At 49.8% G+C, this 18,503-nt stretch overlaps 1 protein-coding gene across 4 annotated transcripts in view; it reads left to right on the top strand.

Annotated features, from left to right (window-relative positions):
• The window catches only part of Spt7, a 149,816-nt gene that overhangs the window by 9,897 nt on the left and 121,416 nt on the right, over positions 1 to 18,503 (top strand). For all 4 annotated transcript variants that reach the window (XM_069299991.1, XM_069299992.1, XM_069299990.1 and 1 more), the window contains 2 exons: positions 497 to 670; positions 16,082 to 16,181. In XM_069299991.1, the coding sequence (XP_069156092.1) occupies positions 498 to 670; positions 16,082 to 16,181 (273 nt within the window). In that variant the 5' untranslated portion in view covers position 497. The remainder of the gene's footprint in view (positions 1 to 496; positions 671 to 16,081; positions 16,182 to 18,503) is intronic.

Below are 18,503 nucleotides of genomic sequence, written 5' to 3'. Positions count from 1 at the left end.
GGTCGAGTATGTAGATTATGTTCGCAATTCTTGGCACCCTTGTGTGGCCTTCAGCTATATGTCTCAGCTGAGGGGCCTTGTCTTGTGTTTCTGCTGTGCTTCCTCCTCCCTGGTATGGTCCCATGCATTCTTTCTTGTCTGTGTGTAGTTATCTTCATGGATCCCAGAAAACTAGCATTGAATATAATGAAAAACCAATTTCTGGGTGATCCCTGGTGGTTTCCTGATTCCCTCCTCTCCTTCCAGGTTGTTGGTGGATGTCTTCATATGCTCTAGAACTAACAGGTCTCTATGGGAATTTCAAGGTTTCGGTCTTTTTTATATCCAGCAGTAGTTGTTTTGACTTATTGACTTTGTAGTTGTTTTTCCAGGTGAGGTGGCATAAAAAATGGCACCGTGCCCTGCGCCTCTGTGAGGGGGCAAGGTTCTGGCGTTGATCCCCAGTAGGCCTATAGAACTCCACTGCAGCTTACTGAACTGCTGTTTCACCTTTCAGAATGAGTTGTGCAGGTAGTCACTGGGGCGAGGAGCATGACTCTCAGCGTAATGTGAATGATGACTGGGGCCTCAGTAACTCTGATATGGAAGATCTGCTCACGCCGCAGCCACCGGTACCAACATCACCAGTACTCCATCAACCATCGCAAGAGGAAACTCCCTCTTTTCAAATGTAATTACTGTATTTTGTGTAGTTATTGATACCTGCTTGATAAGATTCTGGGAGTTCTTCAACTCCCCAAGCCCGGCCCGAGGCCAGGCTTGACTTGTGAGAGTTTGGTTCAAATTTAAATTATTCTCAATAGTAACTGTATTGTTTTCAATGAATTATGGTTTTTCTTATTTGTTAAGTTAAATAAGGAAGGCCATGTTGAGAAGTATTGTAACAATTAATAAACATGACTGGACAAAAATTTATATACATGTGCTGATGCTGCCAGCAGTTTCATTGAATTGCTATGTTACTAGCAAACAAAAGTTATTTCCAGCATTTTGTTATAAATCTTAAATTTGGTTAAGCAAATTACTTCTATATTACAATGTGGTTTCCTTATATTAAAGTCATATATTTAAAATTTTTAGGCTATTTTTGGTTGGGGGCATTCCTTTGTTCAAGCCTGGCCTCAGGCCAGACTTGGGGAGTATAACTCCCAGAACCCCATCAAGCAGGTATGCTATGATGCACACTTACCTCTAACTGAGAAGATCTGGGTTCAGATGTGAGCCCTATAATAATTGCAAACCTGGATGTTAAATGATTGGTGAAGTGTGTCCTTTAGAAAACATGGCATTAAATAAGCTAACCTGATGCCTAAATTGCAACATAAACAAATTGTAAAATTTTCCTTGTTGTAAGGTAGTGGCTTTGTGTATTTGTTGGCTTTCTGGAAGGAACCCCCAAGTGGCTTCCTGAAGCTATCTTACAGAGATTGCTTTATTCTAACAAGTCACATCAGCTGCAGATAGTTGTGTTTGGTCTACCAGGGACCAGAGCCACAACCTGGCCCCCTTTACAGATGCATAGAAAGCAGGTGACAAACTCCCACCTCCCTTTCGACAGAGTCCCACATAAGAGGTTGTTCTGGGTGACCAGTAAGCTTCTAACATGGATGAAAAATTTTCTGACTGATAGAAAAATGAGGGCAGTAATCAGAGGCAATGTATCGGACTGGAGAAATGTCAGTACTACTAAGTGGCTAAGTTCTGGGAGCCACTGCTAAATGGCTCCCAGAACTGAAGGACAAGAGCTACGAGGAGAGGTTAGAGGCATTAAATATGCAAAAACTAGAACATAAAAGAAAAAGAGGCAATATGATCACTACATACAAAATAGTAACAGGAATCGATGAAATTGATAGGGAAGATTTCCTGAGACCCAGAACTTCAAGAACAAGAGTTCATAGATTTAAATTAACCAAACAAAGCTGCTGGAGAAATATTAGAAAATTCACTTTTGTAAACAGAGTGGTAGATGGTTGGAACAAGTTAGGTGAGGTGGTGGAGGCCAAAATTGTTAGTAATTTCAAAGCATTATATGACAAAGAGTGCTGGGAAGACGGGACACCATGAGCGTAGCTCTTGTCCTGTAACTACACTTAGGTAATTACAATGGCAGACCCCCCCCCCCCCCCAGGAAAAAACAAAAACAAAAGAAAAACCCCGCAAGAGGATAACGTACCCAGGCAGAACAGAGCTGGTCCCTGTTATAGGTGAAAACTATCTGTGCAGTACACCGTGCCCCTGCCAGTGATGAAAACTACCCCCTACCAAGATACAAACACGGGCAAGAATAAACCCTAGCTGACTCCAAGGGCGGCCAAAAACCGAGCAGTATTCGGCACAGCAAAGGTAGATCCCGAGGTGACTTGTAGAAGGAGGGCCCCAAGCCCCAAGGGAAGTACTTACAGGGCACCTAGGGAAGGTGACCCTAGGCTCATGCAGCCCGAGTACCGTGGAATCTCACTCCCGGCTCACGCACCACCTGAAGGGACAGTCGACACCACAAGGCACAGAACTGTAACGGAAAACTGGAGCCAGAGGCACAACCGCATCATATAAAGTAACTAAAACGTATCACTGGTGTATCACCACCGATACCTACACAAAGCAGGCTGTTACGACTTAACACTAAAACTTAAAATTACTTAACACTACGTAATGCCGCCACCACCTTCGACTTTGATGATAATAAGTATTTAACAGTGACCAGCGTCGAAGGGTACCGGTCACGGGAGATTTAACATTGTGAGTTCAGAATATCACAGGGGGGGGGGGGAGAACACAGCTGACTTCCACTATTCCCTGGCAACTCTCTACGAATAACTTACAGGAATGGATGGATACAACAGATTGACAATTTAGTAATATATATTTATTTAATTTAGTTCCAAATATAAAGAGCCTAATCTATCTTCCCTATCAAAGCATGTAATAATCAACACTTGTGATATTGGAATATAAGGGATCAGTACTCACTCAAGATACAACAGTGACGAAGCTTCCTTGTAGACACCAGATCGCCTCCCTCCCACAGGGGAGAGGGTCTCCCTCTCCCCCCCTGTGGTGTCAACCACTACACTCTCGACTCCTGTCTGCACTGAGGCACAGAACACAACTCCCTCTCGCTCTCTCGTAATGAGCTTTTATACTCGTCTATCTCCAATTTTCCGTTGAATGGATGGATTTGAATCTGGTAACCAGGGACTACCTTCCAACTCTAGAAACTACTGGAGGTGAGGTTTGCTTGACCTTACCTCACCTCCCTGTGAATGTCTCGTAAGTCAGGTATAATCCCAAGTCTCTACTCAAGTCACCTCAACAACTGTTACATCCCTCTTTCCCCGGAGTTAAGACAAAACCATGTGTACGTTAGTTAAGCATGATTTTGTCTTATCCCAGACTGGTCCTCCAGATTGAAAAATAAATTGCCTTAAAAAATCTAACCTAACTAAGTACAGTTATACATAATAATCCAGGCTTTATGCATAAAGTCCTGCTTTTAAATAACAATATTAAATAATCCCGACTGTCCACTCAGCAGTGGCAGTCCAGCAACAGTCCCCAGGACTGAACAATTTTCAAGCTTTACATCTTCTTCCAGTTATGTCTTCTATCTTGACCTTTTCTTATCGAAAGTGTTGGGACGTTGAGGCAGTGTTGGCCTGGTGACAGATGAGTAGGTCCTTACTACAGCTCTTGGGTTCCCATCCGCTCACAGGTGTCCTCATTTCAGTATACTAGGGCTTAACGACTATCTTCGTTTTCCCATCAAACACTTAACCTTAGGCCGAAAAATGCGCAATGTATCCCTCTATTGGCAGGTTAAGCACCCTCTACAGGGATCGTGCCGTTCCTCTGTGATCACCTCATCGTTCTTCTTGTTTCTTCAGCGGACGTGGCTTCCTCGAGAACCAGAGAAGGACCTCACATATCTGGCAGCTGACTTACACTCCTCGTTGACCATACACCTCCTTCTAGTTTACTTTTCTATCTTGATCTTTGTCGTCGGGAGCCTGCGTATATTGATGTAAAATCGATCCATGATCCACCCGTCTAGTGTCTTGGACAGATCTTGCTCCTGTCTCTTGCATCCTGCCTTCCCATCCTTCCGGTGATGGGCTGTGTACACCTGGGTTAGGACTACAGAAACCGGCCACCATGCTGATGTCGACGGATGACGGCAGTTGAGTGATTTGGGTCCACCTTCTTGCAACATAATGCTTGCTGTTGGTCTTGTTGGAAGATCAGCTGTTACTTGATCCTGTTATGATGGAAAGGGCTGGGACGTTGACACCAACGAGGTCTTGCTATGGAAGTGAGCAGTGTTGGCGTGGTGACAGATGAGTAGGTCCTGACTACGGCTCTTGGGTTCCCATCCACTGACAGGTGTCCTTATCACAGCATACTAGGCCTTAACTACTTTCTTCGTTTTCCCATCAAACACTTAACCTTAGGCCGAAAGATGCGCAATGTGTCCCTCTATTGGCGGGTTAAGCACCCTCTACAGGGATCGTGCCGCTCCTCTGTGATCACCTCGTTACTCATCTTGTTCTTTCAGTGGACGTGGCTTCCTCGAGAACCAAAGGATACTTTACATAATCAGGAAGCTGGTGTTCATTCCTCGTCGACCATACATCTTCCACTTCCAGTCCTGCATCTGTCTTTGTTGATACAGCAGGATTTGGCATGCTCCGATGATATTGGCAAGGCGACGGCCCATCATAATTACTCATTGACGTCTAGAACCAGCTTGGGTGATGACAGCAAATACAGCATACTGCTAACAACCTCATATGGGTGAGGCATCAGCCAGGTGACCTTTGACATCACCTTCCCCAGGACCTCAAGAGTAAGGCCCACGGGGCTGAAAGGGAGGGGATTTTTGTAGCGTATCCCCTCCTCTCTCTGGAGTCCAGACAATCTGGCACCCCTGCCTGAAGGAACGGCATAATTACCATTTCACTGGCGTGTGGCTGGCTCTGTGGGACAAGGAGGCTGAGTACAGTTAGACATGGGGGTTGAAAGGTATGGCTACATGACTAGTGGAAGCATGGATCTCACCCTGGGGTTGGGAATGCAAAGCTCCCAATCCCAGGGTGGTTAGGTACTCCTCCCAAAGTCCAAATACACAAGCATCTCTATTGCCTTCTAAAAAAAAAATTTGAACCTCTTCTAAAATAACTGAATAAAACAATAAGTTAATATGAATCTTTCTTTCTGTCTGGTCATCAAAGATGCCCTTAATTACAAAATTGTCCAGCCTAATTTTTTTTAATAACTCTGTACGAGCTCATGTAGATAGGCGGGTGGGGAACATACTGAACTGGAGTACTGGGGTAGCATGTGGTAGGGACGGTTAGGAAGCACACTGAACCGGGGGAGGTGGTGACTGAGTTTTCTAGAAAGGTAGGGCAGAACAGTGGCTTTAATTCCCACGTGGAGCGGGGGTGGAGGTCAGAAAAGGTGAGGTAGCTTCTATGTTCCTCCCTAACTCCCCTACCCACTCCCCATGTGTGGCAGCCTTGACTCTCCCCCCTTCTTGAGGTTATCTTGAGATGATTTCGAGGCTTTTTAGTGTCCCCGTGGCCCGGTTCCCGACCAGGCCTCCACCCCCAGGAAGCAGCCCGTGACAGCTGACTAACACTGATGGGTGGATAGCCGGCGTGGGAGGTCTGGGGCTCCCTTTTCCCCCCTCCCGGGGAGGAGGGAGCTGCGCAGACAGCGGCGCAGTGACGTACGACGTCATACTAGTTTGCTTGTTTTCTGTTGAGGAGTTCTATCCACTAGTTCGGCTTTAGGTAGCAATTTTAACCAGAATAGGGGTTTGTTTTGGAATGCTTACCTTTCTGGATGCTTGACCCGGTCGATGGCAGACATAGAATGCTTCCAACCACACGGGGGTTTCTATAGGCCATTGCTCCCTTTGCCTCTCTGAGGGGGCCAGGTTCTGGCCGTGGTCCCCGGTAGGCCCTAGAACTCCATACACATGACTGATGCCAAAGTCTGTCATTAGCACATCAGCCTGGTAAAGCTCCTGGGCGCCTCTGGGTCTCACCCAGAAAATGGCGTTTCATTACATTCAACGCTGGTTTTTTCTTAGGGTATGCGGTTTGAACATATTTCTAGTGCTACTGAGCTTATTTTTTCCAGGCACTGGTTCAGGTTTGCATTTTCTAGCTGTTCTTCCCAGTTTATTTCTGTGAAGTCCTGGTTTATTTGCTCCCAGTTTATCTGTTTATTATTGAAGTTGAATTTGCTGAAATCTCTTCCACCGGGAATCTGGACTGGTTTTGAAGGTCTATTCCCCATGGTTGTCATAACTTCAATTAAGTTGTGATCTGAGTAACAGGTATTTGTAATCATTATGTTCCTGATCAATTCATCATTATTAGTGAAAATGAGGTCCAGCGTGTTCTCCTTCCTAGTTGGTTCTACTATTTGCTGGTTTAAGGCAAACTTGTCGCACATCCGTAGCAGGTCATTTGCATGTGCCTGTTCATTTAGGCTACTTCCTGGTATTCTTTCTGATATTACTGTATTAGCCAGGTGCTTCCATTTCAGGTGCCATAGGTTGAAGTCCCCAAGCAGGATGATGTTCGGAGCTGGATTTGTGAGGTTTTCCAAGCAGTGTTCTATTTTCATTAGTTGGTCTTTAAACTGCTGAGGGTTTGCCTCCGGTGACTTATATACAAGGACAATAACTACATTTAGAATCTCTATTTTGATTATCAGCACTTCCACCATATCATTTGAGGTGTTTAGCAGCTCAGTACAGATAAGTGTGTCTTTGATGTAGAGGCTGACCCCACCCTGAAGCTGGTGTTTCCTATCATATCTGAAAAGATTGTACTCTGAGATCCATATTTCACCATCATGGTAGTCCTTTGTGTAGGTTTCTGTTGTGGACATCACATCTGCCCCGTTTCGTATGCTTTCTCATGTTTTGTTTCACTTCTGGCCTGCTCATGCATCGCCTGCGCTGTCCTGGTCCTTGATCAGGGTGCCTTCTTATCTTCTCCTCAGTTTGTGGTAGCTCCTTCGGTTCTGGTTTCTGCTCTTTGGTACTGGTGGTAGATTTGTACGTGTGCAGCCTTTCTCCGTCCTGGCAACGGTCGAGACAGCTGGTTTCCGGAGGGGATCTTGGGTTATTGGTGCTTGATTGGTTTGGCCAGGGGTGCGTCCTGTGTTGTCCGGTTGCGCTTTTTGCCGTTACCTGCGTACCGTGTCAGGGAATGCGCTTTGGTTTGATCCGGTTCCCTGTTTTAGGGCTCGGGTCTCCCAGGTCGTCCACAGAGTTTTTCAGTCTTCCAGCCTGCGATCTGTCTTTGCGCCCGTGCTGTTCGGATGTTTGCAGCTTTTGCTGCTGTGTTGGTGACGTCTAGGGCTCATTTTGGGCGCAGGGAATTGAGGGTCGCACAGGTTCTTGGCCGCCCGTTCTTTATGCGCGTCTGCTCCTGTGCGTTCTTGTTGCCTTGGGTCGTAGGTTGCAGCCTGTTGTCTCGGCTTCGCGTTGCGGAGCTTGTGGCGGCCGCCTCCCGGGTTAGCCCTTTCTTTTCCTTCTCTTTGGGTATGAAGCTCCAGGGAGCCGTAGGGGCTTCCCACAGAAAACTAGCGTTGAATGTAATGAAATGCCATTTTCTGGGTGAGCCCCGGAGGCTCCCTGGCAACCCTCCCTCCCACCGGTCGGTGTTTTTTTTTCGTGTTGGTTGAAGCTTAGCTTCCGAACTGAAGCTTGGCAGCCGGCGCAGTAGGTCTTGGGCTTCCCCCTCCCCCTCTTGGGGTAGGGAGGGCTGCGCGGACGATTGGCGCAGCAGTAAAGTGTGATGTTTGCTTGTTTCGTTGGGATTGTAGGGAGTTTCTACCTCTATGCTCGGTTTTGTTTTAGTTTTTTACCATGTGAGGTTTCTTTTGTTATGCCTACCTTTCTGGGTGCCTGACCCCGGTCGATGGCAGATAAGGAAAACCCCAACCACAAGGGAGTTTTCCAGTGCCATTGCTCCCTGAAACCTCCCTGAAGGGGCCAGGTTCTGGCTCTGGTCCCTGGTAGGTCTGAACTCCTTAGCTAATGTCCTGGTCTAATATAACATACATTAGCCCGATAAGCTCCAGGGAGCCGTAGGGGCTCACCCAGAAAATGGTGTTTCATTACATTCAACGCTGGTTTTCTGGGGGGAGCCCCGTCGGCTCCCCGGAGCTTTACCGGCTGATATGCTAATGTCAGACTTTGGCATCATTCATGTGTATGGAGTTCTAGGGCCTACCGGGGACCACAGCCAGAACTTGGCCCCCTCAGAGAGGCAAGGGGAGCAATGGCCTATAGAAACCCCCGTGTAGTTGGAAGCATTCTATGTCTGCCATTGACCGGGTCAAGCATCCAGAAAGGTAAGCATTCCAAAACAAACCCCTATTCTGGTGAAAATTGCTACCTAAAGCCGAACTAGTGGATAGAACTCTTCAACAGAAAACAAGGAAACTAGTATGACGTCATACGTCACCGCGCCGCTGTCTGGGCAGCTCCCCCCTCCCCGGGAGGGGGAAGGGGGAGCCCCAGACCTCCCACGCCGGCTATCCACCCATCAGTTCTTCGGCTGATGCTACGGGCAACGGTTATGTGCTCCGGCTCCAGTGGTTGTTTCAGCACTGTACCTAGAGTGTGGTGTCTGTTTTCTAGGTGGTGCGTGAGCCGGGAGTGATTCTCCAGTACTCGGGCTGCATGCGCCTAGGGTTCCCTTCCCTAGGTGCCCTGTAAGTACTGCCCTTGGGGCTTGGGGCCACCTTCCACAAGTTCCTTGGGTCCTGCCCCTGCTTGGCCGTTTACTGCTTGGTTTTCGGCCGCTCTTTGTGTGCTCGGGTGTTCTGTCTCCCTCGTTCGCCTTGGAGTAAGAGGCAGTTTTTGCACTGGTGGGGCGCAGGGTACTGTGCAGCTTGTCTTTACCAATCATAGCGGCCGGCTCTGTTCCGCTTGGGTACGCTGTCCTCTTGCGGGGTTTTCTTTTTCTTTTTGTTTACCTGGTGGGGGGGTCTGCCTTTGTTCTTGCCCCTTGTGTCCCTTGTGTTCTGAGTATTTTCAGGTGGTACTCCCTGCTAGTGTACACGTCCCGGGGGTTCAGCTCTTAGAAAGTTGTTTGGTAGCTTTGGGTGCCGTTTAGCAGTACCCTGCCTGGGATTACCTGAGCGCGAGTCCTCTTATAGTAAACGCTCGGGACCCTGGGAAACCCCTGGGGGCGCGCGGGTCCGATGGATGTGATCCCAGAGTCCCCCCCTCGCTTCCAGCGAGTTTGAGGGTTGCTCTCACCCTTTGTCTCTGGGTGACTCTTTGCCTCCGTCTGCTGCCTGTGGGGTCGGTGACACCTTCGACCCGGAGTCCTGCGAGTTTGGTTGCTCGTTGTGGCTCGGTTACCCAGTTGTGCTAACAAAGCGGGTGCGGGCAGCAGGGGCGTTGCACTTGAGCCTTGGTGGTGGCAACGTTCTCGTGGTTTCCTCCCCGGGAGCCCCGGGGCTGCCCCGTTGTAGTTCGTTTTGGGACTTGGGGGTGTTGGTTGCTTCGGTTCCATCCACGCCCCCTTGTCTTTCCCCTGGATCACCCTTCCTGCCTGCATCCGGTTCCTTACCGTCTGTAGGTTCGGGGCGGGGTTTTTGATGGTGTTGAGACTCGGGCAGTCTCGGGGAATTCCCCTTCCGAGGTTGTGACGGGGGCATTTGAGCCTGTTCTTCCAGCCGTGTTGTATGAGTCTGCCAGTGGGCTCCCTTCCTTAGTGTTTTCACGGCTGCCCCGGTTTTCTGGTACGGCCGGGGCTTTGGGGGAACGGCTCGGCCCCGGGGCCTGTCGTGTAGGTTCCCGGGGCTGGGGAGGGGCTGACTTGGGGGGCCTTGGCCCCGTTGGACCCCGTGGGGGTTTTTATCCCCCTCTAGGCGGGGCTTGTGGTTGCGCGGAGTGGGGTCTTTCCTCCCCACTCACCGTACGTGCTGTTGGGCGTCGGCCCCTCCCCGGGCTCGGTTCCTTGGCCTTTGAGTCGGTTGGTTCCGTCCTGTGGGTGGATGTTTCCTCCCACACCTTTTTGGGACGGTGTTTTCGTCATGTTTCCCCGTTCGATGGGGTTCTGCGTGACTTCTGATCTCGGGTGCGCCTGCGCCTTCATGTGCCTTCGGGACTAGTGTTGGCTTCTGTGTTCTCGAGGGTACGGGAAGGTTTCTCGCTACTTCCCGCATTATTGGAACGTCTGTCGGCTCCTCGTCCTTGTCGCCCTGTTGGGCTACTTGTCGCCCTGTTGGGCTACTTGTCGCCTTGTTGGGCTATTTGTCGCCCTGTTGGGCTACTTGTCGCCCTGTTGGGCTGCTTGTCGCCCTGTTGGGCTGCTTGTCGCCCTGTTGGGCTGCTTGTCGCCCTGTTGGGCTGCTTGTCGCCCTGTTGGGCTGCTTGTCGCCCTGTTGGGCTGCTTGTCGCCCTGTTGGGCTGCTTGTCGCCCTGTTGGGCTGCTTGTCGCCCTGTTGGGCTGCTTGTCGCCCTGTTGGGCTGCTTGTCGCCCTGTTGGGCTGCTTGTCGCCCTGTTGGGCTGCTTGTCGCCCTGTTGGGCTGCTTGTCGCCCTGTTGGGTTGCTTGTCGCCCAGTTGGGCTGCTTGTCGCCCTGTTGGGCTGCTTGTCGCCCTGTTGGGCTGCTTGTCGCCCTGTTGGGCTGCTTGTCGCCCTGTTGGGCTGCTTGTCGCCCTGTTGGGCTGCTTGTCGCCCTGTTGGGCTGCTTGTCGCCCTGTTGGGCTGCTTGTCGCCCGGTTGGGCTACTTGTCGCCCGGTTGGGTTCCTTTTTGGGCTCTTTGCTTCTTTGGCCGGTTTTATTGTTCCGGCTTCCTCTTTTGGCTACTTTTCTCGTGCAGTAGTCATGGCTGGCGCCTTCCCGCAGGGAGGGTGTGCGGTTCGGCCAGCGTGTTATGCGCATGCGCTGTGGAGTTTGTTTTGGTCTGGGCGGTGTTTCAGTGCTGGTGTTTTGCGCCCTTTTTGCTACAGTGCTTCGCCTCTCATTCTTCTCCCTGGCTGCGGTATGTGCCCCTTCGCGCCGGGGGTGTCCTGGTTCCCAGTTGTGGGGAGGACACCGCGGTTTTCCCTGTGTCATGGGTGTGGACCGCCTCCTTCGCCTCTCCCTGCTCTCCTGCGGGTCCGGCAGGGTCCGGCTCTGGCGTCTTCTCCTGGCGGTGCTCCCAGGTTCTTCTGGGCACTGTTGAGTCGTGTCAAGTTCGTGCCACCGTTCGCCAGGTGAGTTTCTGCGGTTTGGCGTCTTTTGGCCGGGCGCTGGATGCGGAGTTGTTTATATACCTGTCTTTATTTAGGTATATTTTTGTACGACTGAGACCGTTCACACAGCAGTGACTGTCCCTTTTTCAACCCTTCCTGTCCCCCTCATGTGCATGTCCAACCCATGCTGGAGTCATTCAGGGGACCCACCTTTTTTAATGTTGTGAGGTGTGGGGGTTGTAGGGTTGGTTCTGTACTCACCTGGTTAGGCTCCTGGCTGTGCTTGCAGGATTTGAGCTCTGGCTCTTGGGTCCCGCCTATCTGGTAGAACTTGCGGGATAGTACCAGTGGAGTGCAGTGGTGCTATTGGCACATTTGGGGAACACTGTATTACCATCAGAGGTCTGTGCTTGGTACACGACCTACTTGCGAGCATAAGCCTTCTTGCTGGTTCGTCCGTGGACTTCCAGGGCACACTAGCCTGTTTTCGTATGGCAGTTCCGGCCCGTCCTGGTTGTGGGGGTATGTGGGCCGGTGGACTGCTCCTAGCAGCTGCCTGGTGGGCCACCCTCTGGCCGGTCTAGTCTGGCCTTGGGCCAGGCTTGAGGTGTAAAAGAGCTCCCAGCACCTCATCCAGCAGGTATCGAGCGGGATTTCTCCGCCGTCGGTCGCCTGGTGCAGGTTTCTGGGCCTGCGGGGTTTTGTCGTGTCTCCGTTGGCCCTGTCTGGGGTCTGCCTGCTCCGTTTCTCTGCCTTTGCAGAAGGGAGTTGCTATTTACATGTTGCATGTTGCAGTGGTGCCTGTTGCTGCACGTGTGCATTGGTACTGTGTTTCACGGTGGCGTGTCCTTGTTCCTGTGTCCGGTTGTGGAGTGGCACTTTGCTGCCGTTTTGTGCCTGGGGATTGCATGGGGGTTTTTCTGTCCCCGCCTGATTGTCCACCCCTGGTGTTTCTCCTGGGGTTTTTGTGCTTCTGCTCTTTCTTCCTGCCTCCTCTGCAGCAGGGGTGTTCTGTGTGTGTTCTTAGGCGTTGGTCAGCCTGTGTCCTGTGATGTGCTTCTTTGTCTCGGTCTATTGCAGTTGTTCGTACCCCTTGGTTCGGGTACTGTTCTGGTGGCGACCCTTCCGCCTTCTTTGTTTTCCTAGCTTGCCCTGCCGTTTTTTTTTTTTTTTTGGGGGGGGGGGTCTTGCGATGTCTCGCGTCGGACCCGTCGTTTCTGAACTCCTGGCGGGCTTGCATGCTTTGGGGAGTTTTTCTGTTCGGCAGACGTTCCATCTCCTTGTGCCGCCTGGGTTTTGGTGGTCGCCCCCGAGATCTTCCCGCGGCTCCGCCTTTTCCTGGGCTCGGAGGGGCCTTGTCGGAGCTGCTTATGTTCTGCCTCGCGGTCTCGCCTCCGGTTGGTGGTCGGGTGGCTTCGTGGTAAGTGTCCCACCTGCGTGCTTCTCTTGGCGGCAGTATGGGGTATTTTGGCGGTCCTTCCTTTTCCTGTCCATTCTTAGGTGGTTACTCTTGTTAGCTTGGTTTACGTTTGGCTTGGTTTTCTGGTGGGGGTTGGGGGCCGTCGTCTTGCCACATACTGTCGCCTCTTTTCGTGCGGTGCGGGCGGAGCCGCTTCAGCTTGCTTTCGGTCTTGGTGTTGCTTCTGCACCGTTAGTCAGCTGTCTTGTGCGTCGTTTCACCTCCGGCCTGTTCGTGCGCCGCTTGCACCATCCTGGTCTCTGGTCAGCATGCTCTGTCTTCTCCTCGGTTGGTAGTGCTCCTTCGGTTCCGGTGTGTTTTTTCGTCGGCTCTTTCCTTTTGGTCTTTGCCTCTGGGGGTCGAGTCGCTGAGTTTTCTTTCTCCTTCGATTTTAGCGTTTTGGTTGTTCGGTGGCAGCAGTCTCCATCTTTTCTGGCGCGGGGTGGGGCTGCTGCGTTCTGGAGGGGTCCAGGGTTTGTTGGTGCTTCGTTGGTCGGGCCGGGGGTGTGTCGTTTTTTGTGTTCAGTGGCGGCCCTCCGCTGTTGTTTGCGTGCCACGACGTTTGGGTCCGGAGCGCGTTTTGCGTTGGTCCGGTTCTGTTCTTCCCGGTTCGCGGGTGATAGTGTCCCGGGTGGTCAGCCGTGTTCTTGCGGCTAAGCTGCCTGTGTTCTTCCCTCATGCCTGTGGCGTTCGTGGCTTCGCTGCTCTCGCTGCTGTCTGGGCGACGTGGCCTTGCGGTCTTTCGGGCATGGATTTTTGGTGTTCGTGCAGGGTCCTTGCTGCTCATTGTTCTCGTGTTGTTCCCGGGACTTTTCGGTGCTGTGGCACCTTGGGTTGGCGTTTGCTTCCGGTTGTCTCGCCTCCTTGGGGGGTGAGTGGTGTCCGCCTCCCGGTTCTGTCCCTTTGACCTTCCTTTGTGGGTAGTTAGCTCCGGGGAGCCGACGGGGCTCCCCCCGGAAAACCAGCGTTGAATGTAATGAAACGCCATTTTCTGGGTGAGACCCGGAGGCTTCCCGGCAACCCTCCCTCCCTCCCTCCCTCCGGTCGGCGGTTTTTCGCGTGTTTTGACATCCAGCCTCAGAACTGATGGGTGGATAGCCGGCGTGGGAGGTCTGGGGCTCCCCCTTCCCCCTCCCGGGGAGGGGGAAGCTGCACAGACAGCGGCGCAGTGACGTATGATGTCATACTAGTTTCCTTATTTTCTGTTGAAGAGTTCTATCCACTAGTTCGGCTTTAGGTAGCAATTTTCACCAGAATAGGGGTTTGTTTTGGAATGCTTACCTTTCTGGGTGCTTGACCCGGTCGATGGCAGACATAGAATGCTTCCAACTACATGGGGGTTTCTATAGGCCATTGCTCCCCTTGCCTCTCTGAGGGGGCTAGGTTCTGGCTGTGGTCCCCGGTAGGCCCTAGAACTCCATACACATGACTGATGCCAAAGTCTGACATTAGCATATCAGCCGGTAAAGCTCCGGGGAGCCTCCGGGTCTCACCCAGAAAATGGCGTTTCATTACATTCAACGCTGGTTTTTTGTGAGTTTTGACATCCAGCATCAGTAATGGAGGGTGGATCACCGGCACGGTGGGTCTGGGGCTTCCCCTTTCCCCTCCTGGAGAAGAGGGAGAAGCTGTGCAGACCATGTGGCGCTGCACGTGTGATGTCATGCTCGTTTGCGCTTTTTCACTTGGTGAGTTCTGTCCACTCATTAGTCTATTTTAGTCGTTTTAACTAGAATAGGGGTTTGTTTTGAGGCGCTTACCTTTCTGGGTGCCTGGCTTGGTCAATGGCAGAGATAGAATGCTCCAAATCCCATGTGCATTTCTATAGGCTATTGCTCCTCGTATCTCCCTGACGGGGCGCCCAGGTTCTGGCTCATGGTTCCCGGTAGGCCTAGAACTCCATTCACACTGATACCTGGATAGTCTGGATAGCTCTGTGTCTAGGAGTCTCCGTGTCCTCCAGGGTATTAGCCTGGATAGCTCCAGGGAGCCTCCGGGTCTCACCCAGAAAATGGCATTTCATTATATTCAATGCTGGTTTTTGCCACTATTTGTCTCTTGGTCAATTATCATTCAGCTTTAGTGGTGCCACTATTGCTTGCATTTGTTGTCAACACCTCCGTGGCATCGTTCCACAAGTTGTCTCATGCATTCTTCCACCTCCGGCCTGCTCATGATCACCTCCGGACTAACCCATTTTGGTCCCTCGACCATATTTTGGCTTTTCTCTCCTTGCCTCAGTTTAGGGTTTATCCTTTCTCTCATGATATTTTTCTTAAAGGATTTTCTAGTTGACACTTGGCTCTGGCTGTTGTGTTGTTGAGCTTCAGGCTCTGCTCCAGAGGCGTGTGTTCTTTTGGCCCCGGTGGGGCGCTTTGTTCTTTTGCACCATCTCCTCCTTTTCCTGCATAGAATGAGTTGGTAGGCTTCTTGAGCCAACAATGTTGTTCCAACAGGAACAACAACAATAATGAGCAACAATGAGTCGGTTGGTTTCGACCATTTAGTGGTCGATGCATTGTTGGTTCAGCCATTGGTGCATCATTTGTTGTATCCTGTGGTGAGTCTTCACAGCTACCTGCATGCCATCAGTTCTGTCTTGGTGGATACCTTATTGGTTAATCCCATTTCCTTGGTTTCCTGTTCCAATGCTCACAATTCCTAGGTTGTTCGCCATATCATGAAGTCTAGCCAGCCAGCTGTCTACCATTAGGCCTATGATGTTCGTAAATAGGTGACTTTGGCTGCTGTCTTCTCTAGTGTATCATGGGCTAATATTCAGTGCTGGGGATTTTGGCGTTCTAACAGGGTGCTGACAGCCTGGTACATATTTAGTTAATGTTCCTGGGCCCAATCAGTTGTGTGTGCCTTTTGGGCTGTGTTGCCTGACCTGTTATCTCTTCTTTGTCTTAAGTGCATGTCATCTGTATGCCTTCCTGGTAAATACTGTACCTTCATGTTCTCTGTGGTTAGATTAGCTTCAAAGAACCACAAGGGGCTCCCTCCAGAAACTCAGTGTTGAATATAATGAAACACCAATTTCTGGAAGAGTACTGGAAGAGCTGCCCTCCAGGTTCAACAGTTTGTCATGGGTGTGTTCATCAGGTCCAGAACTGATTTGGGAAGCCAGCTGGGAGCCAGGGCTGGGCTGCCTGGTGGTGGTAATTGGTACTAATGAGTTGAAGCCCATTTACGTGAATCCATTATATCGTGTCATTCATTTGTGGTAGTTGTTTAACGATTTTCTAGGCTTCATTTCTGTGAACCCTCCAGTTGTCTGTAGAGGTGTAATGACTTTCTGGAGTCTTTTTCTGGTAAGATGAAGAATTGTCACCATGTCTCACAGTGTGTCTCATCTTATAGTTAGTCTTTTATCATTAATATCATAATTCTTATTGCAGACTTCCTGCAGAATTTTGTCGGACAGATCCAATGGTTTTGCAGACAATACGCCTCCTGCAGTATCAAAGACAAGTGGCACAACTTATAAATAGAGCACAGGTAAGATACTTTCTTTTTATGTAGTTAAGTTTATAAGTTTGTGCATTAGAACGTTGAACAACAAGGGGCTGAGGACCCCTCCTTGTGGAATTCCCAGTTCAAAGTGTTTACTCTCTGTGCTTTTAACACCATTAAACAAAACAGTGAGGAACCAACACCACAAACCATGAAATACAGTATACTCATGTCCTATGTTACCGGATTAATTAATTTTTCATCCAACTGTGCTAATCCAGAAGTTGGAAACATGTATCAGTACCTGAGGCGAACCAAAGAGCTGATTATTAACCCCTTAACTGCGCTGCCTCCAAATATGACCCCCCCCCCCCAGTGCGCAGGAAAAATTCTCTTGAAAAAATTATTTTGTTTTTTAAAGTGTCAAAAGCCCTTCCCTCAGTATGGGTATGTCAAAAAAAAATCAAAATTGTGCTTACTTTGGCTGCTATGGGGTCCGTAAGTTGGCGCGTGACGTCATCATTCCCCGTTCGCCTGTGACGTACGCTCCCGGCGCGGGGCGCGCGAGTTGCCGCGAATATATTTTTGTTCATTTTTTGCGTACACTTCCAAATACATTTTATTTGTTTTTACGTGCTAATCCTGTGTATAATGAACACGTACACTATATTATGGCAGTAAAACAGCCGCATTGTCCGAGGACACTGTGTTACGTGCATGACACTTGTGCACACATGTTGCACATATTTACCATGTATCATGCTAATTTATGTATATATATACAATCTATTTACACACTATACACTGCCACACACTAAGTACGTTCACCATCAACACATTCAGGTCACCCGAGTGTGAGCTGTCACACCCAGCCAGCCTTCCCACACTCCTCCAACATTGTATTCGCCAACATTGCTCCTCCCATCATACAGTTATTCATACTAATGTTTCATGTTCATTTATGTATATTTGCAACATATGTACACACTATACACTGTCACACACTATATACATTCACCATCAACACATCCAGAACACCACGAGTGTGAGCAGCCACACCCAGCCAGCCCTCCCTCACTCCAACATCTTACTCCACCCACCATACTGTTGTTGTTTTTATTACACTATTTACACATGTTATATATGCAGTGGCACCTCGATTAACGGGCGGCTTTATCTACGAACATTTCGAGTAATGTGCGATCCACTCGCACGTTACTCGCAGCAAATTTGTCTCTATTGACGAGCTCCACCTCTATTAACGAGCAAAACCACATGGTGCTTCCTAGCGTCTCGCGGGTTCTCACAAATTCTCGGACGCCTCCGACGCCAGTGTTGTTGTTGTATCGCACACGACAAGCATCCCTCTGCATTTATTTGTCCTTTTCTTTTTTTTGTGGTTTTGTGACTATAATTTGTAACGCACAATGTCGCCAAAGAAGCTGCATGCTGAAGATAGTGTTTTCAAGATGAAGAAAGGCACAATTACTGTGGATTTGAAGAAAGAAATTATAGCAAAGCATGAGCGTGGTGTTTGTGTGACTGATCTCACAAGGGAGTATGGCAGGTCCTCATCAACAATTTGCACCATTAGTAAGGGGATGAGGAGGTAAGGGAGGATGCTGCCTCTTCCACTGAGTTCAGGGAAGTGTTGGGAATGTTTGAAAAGGTGAACGCATTCTTGGAAAAGCTGCCCTGATAAAGCAGTAACAACCCAGTGTGTGAACATGTTTAATGACAATTTGCTGTCTTGTTTTAGAAACATCCTACAACAAAAACAAAAGCAATTGTCAATAGATACATTCTTTGCAAAAGTAGAGAAAAGAAGAGTCGGTGATAGTGAACCACAACCCGGTCCCAGTGGAGTGAAATTTCCTAGAAGAGAGAGCCCGCCTGATTCAGATGTGGATTCTCATTCCACACCATAACCCCTCTCATCCTTCCCACCTCCCTATCGTCTCCCTCAAGACAGCAATGACTCTTCATAAGGTAAAGTTAACATGAAAACAGTTCAACAAAACATTTATAATTGCTTGTGCAGTATTATATTTACATTATAAAATGTCAAACAAGTATGGATGTTTCTGGGGGGATCCCCATCGGCTCCCTGGAGCTTTACCAGGCTGATATGCTAATGTCAGACTTTGGCATCAGTCATGTGTATGGATTTCTAGGGCCTACCGGGGACCACGGCCAGAACCTGGCCCCCTCAGAGAGGCAAGGGGAGCAATGGCCTATAGAAACCCCTGTGTGGTTGGAAGCATCCTATGTCTGCCATCGACTGGGGTCAAGCATCCAGAAAAGTAAGCATTCCAAAACAAACCCCTATTCTGGTGAAAATTGCTACCAAAAGCCGAATTAGTGGAT

This window comes from Procambarus clarkii, chromosome 43 (genome assembly GCF_040958095.1).
Source record: "Procambarus clarkii isolate CNS0578487 chromosome 43, FALCON_Pclarkii_2.0, whole genome shotgun sequence".
In the NCBI taxonomy this organism is placed as follows: domain Eukaryota; kingdom Metazoa; phylum Arthropoda; class Malacostraca; order Decapoda; family Cambaridae; genus Procambarus; species Procambarus clarkii.
Note: the sequence above shows the minus strand (reverse complement) of the source record. Positions and strands in the feature narration are given on the sequence as shown.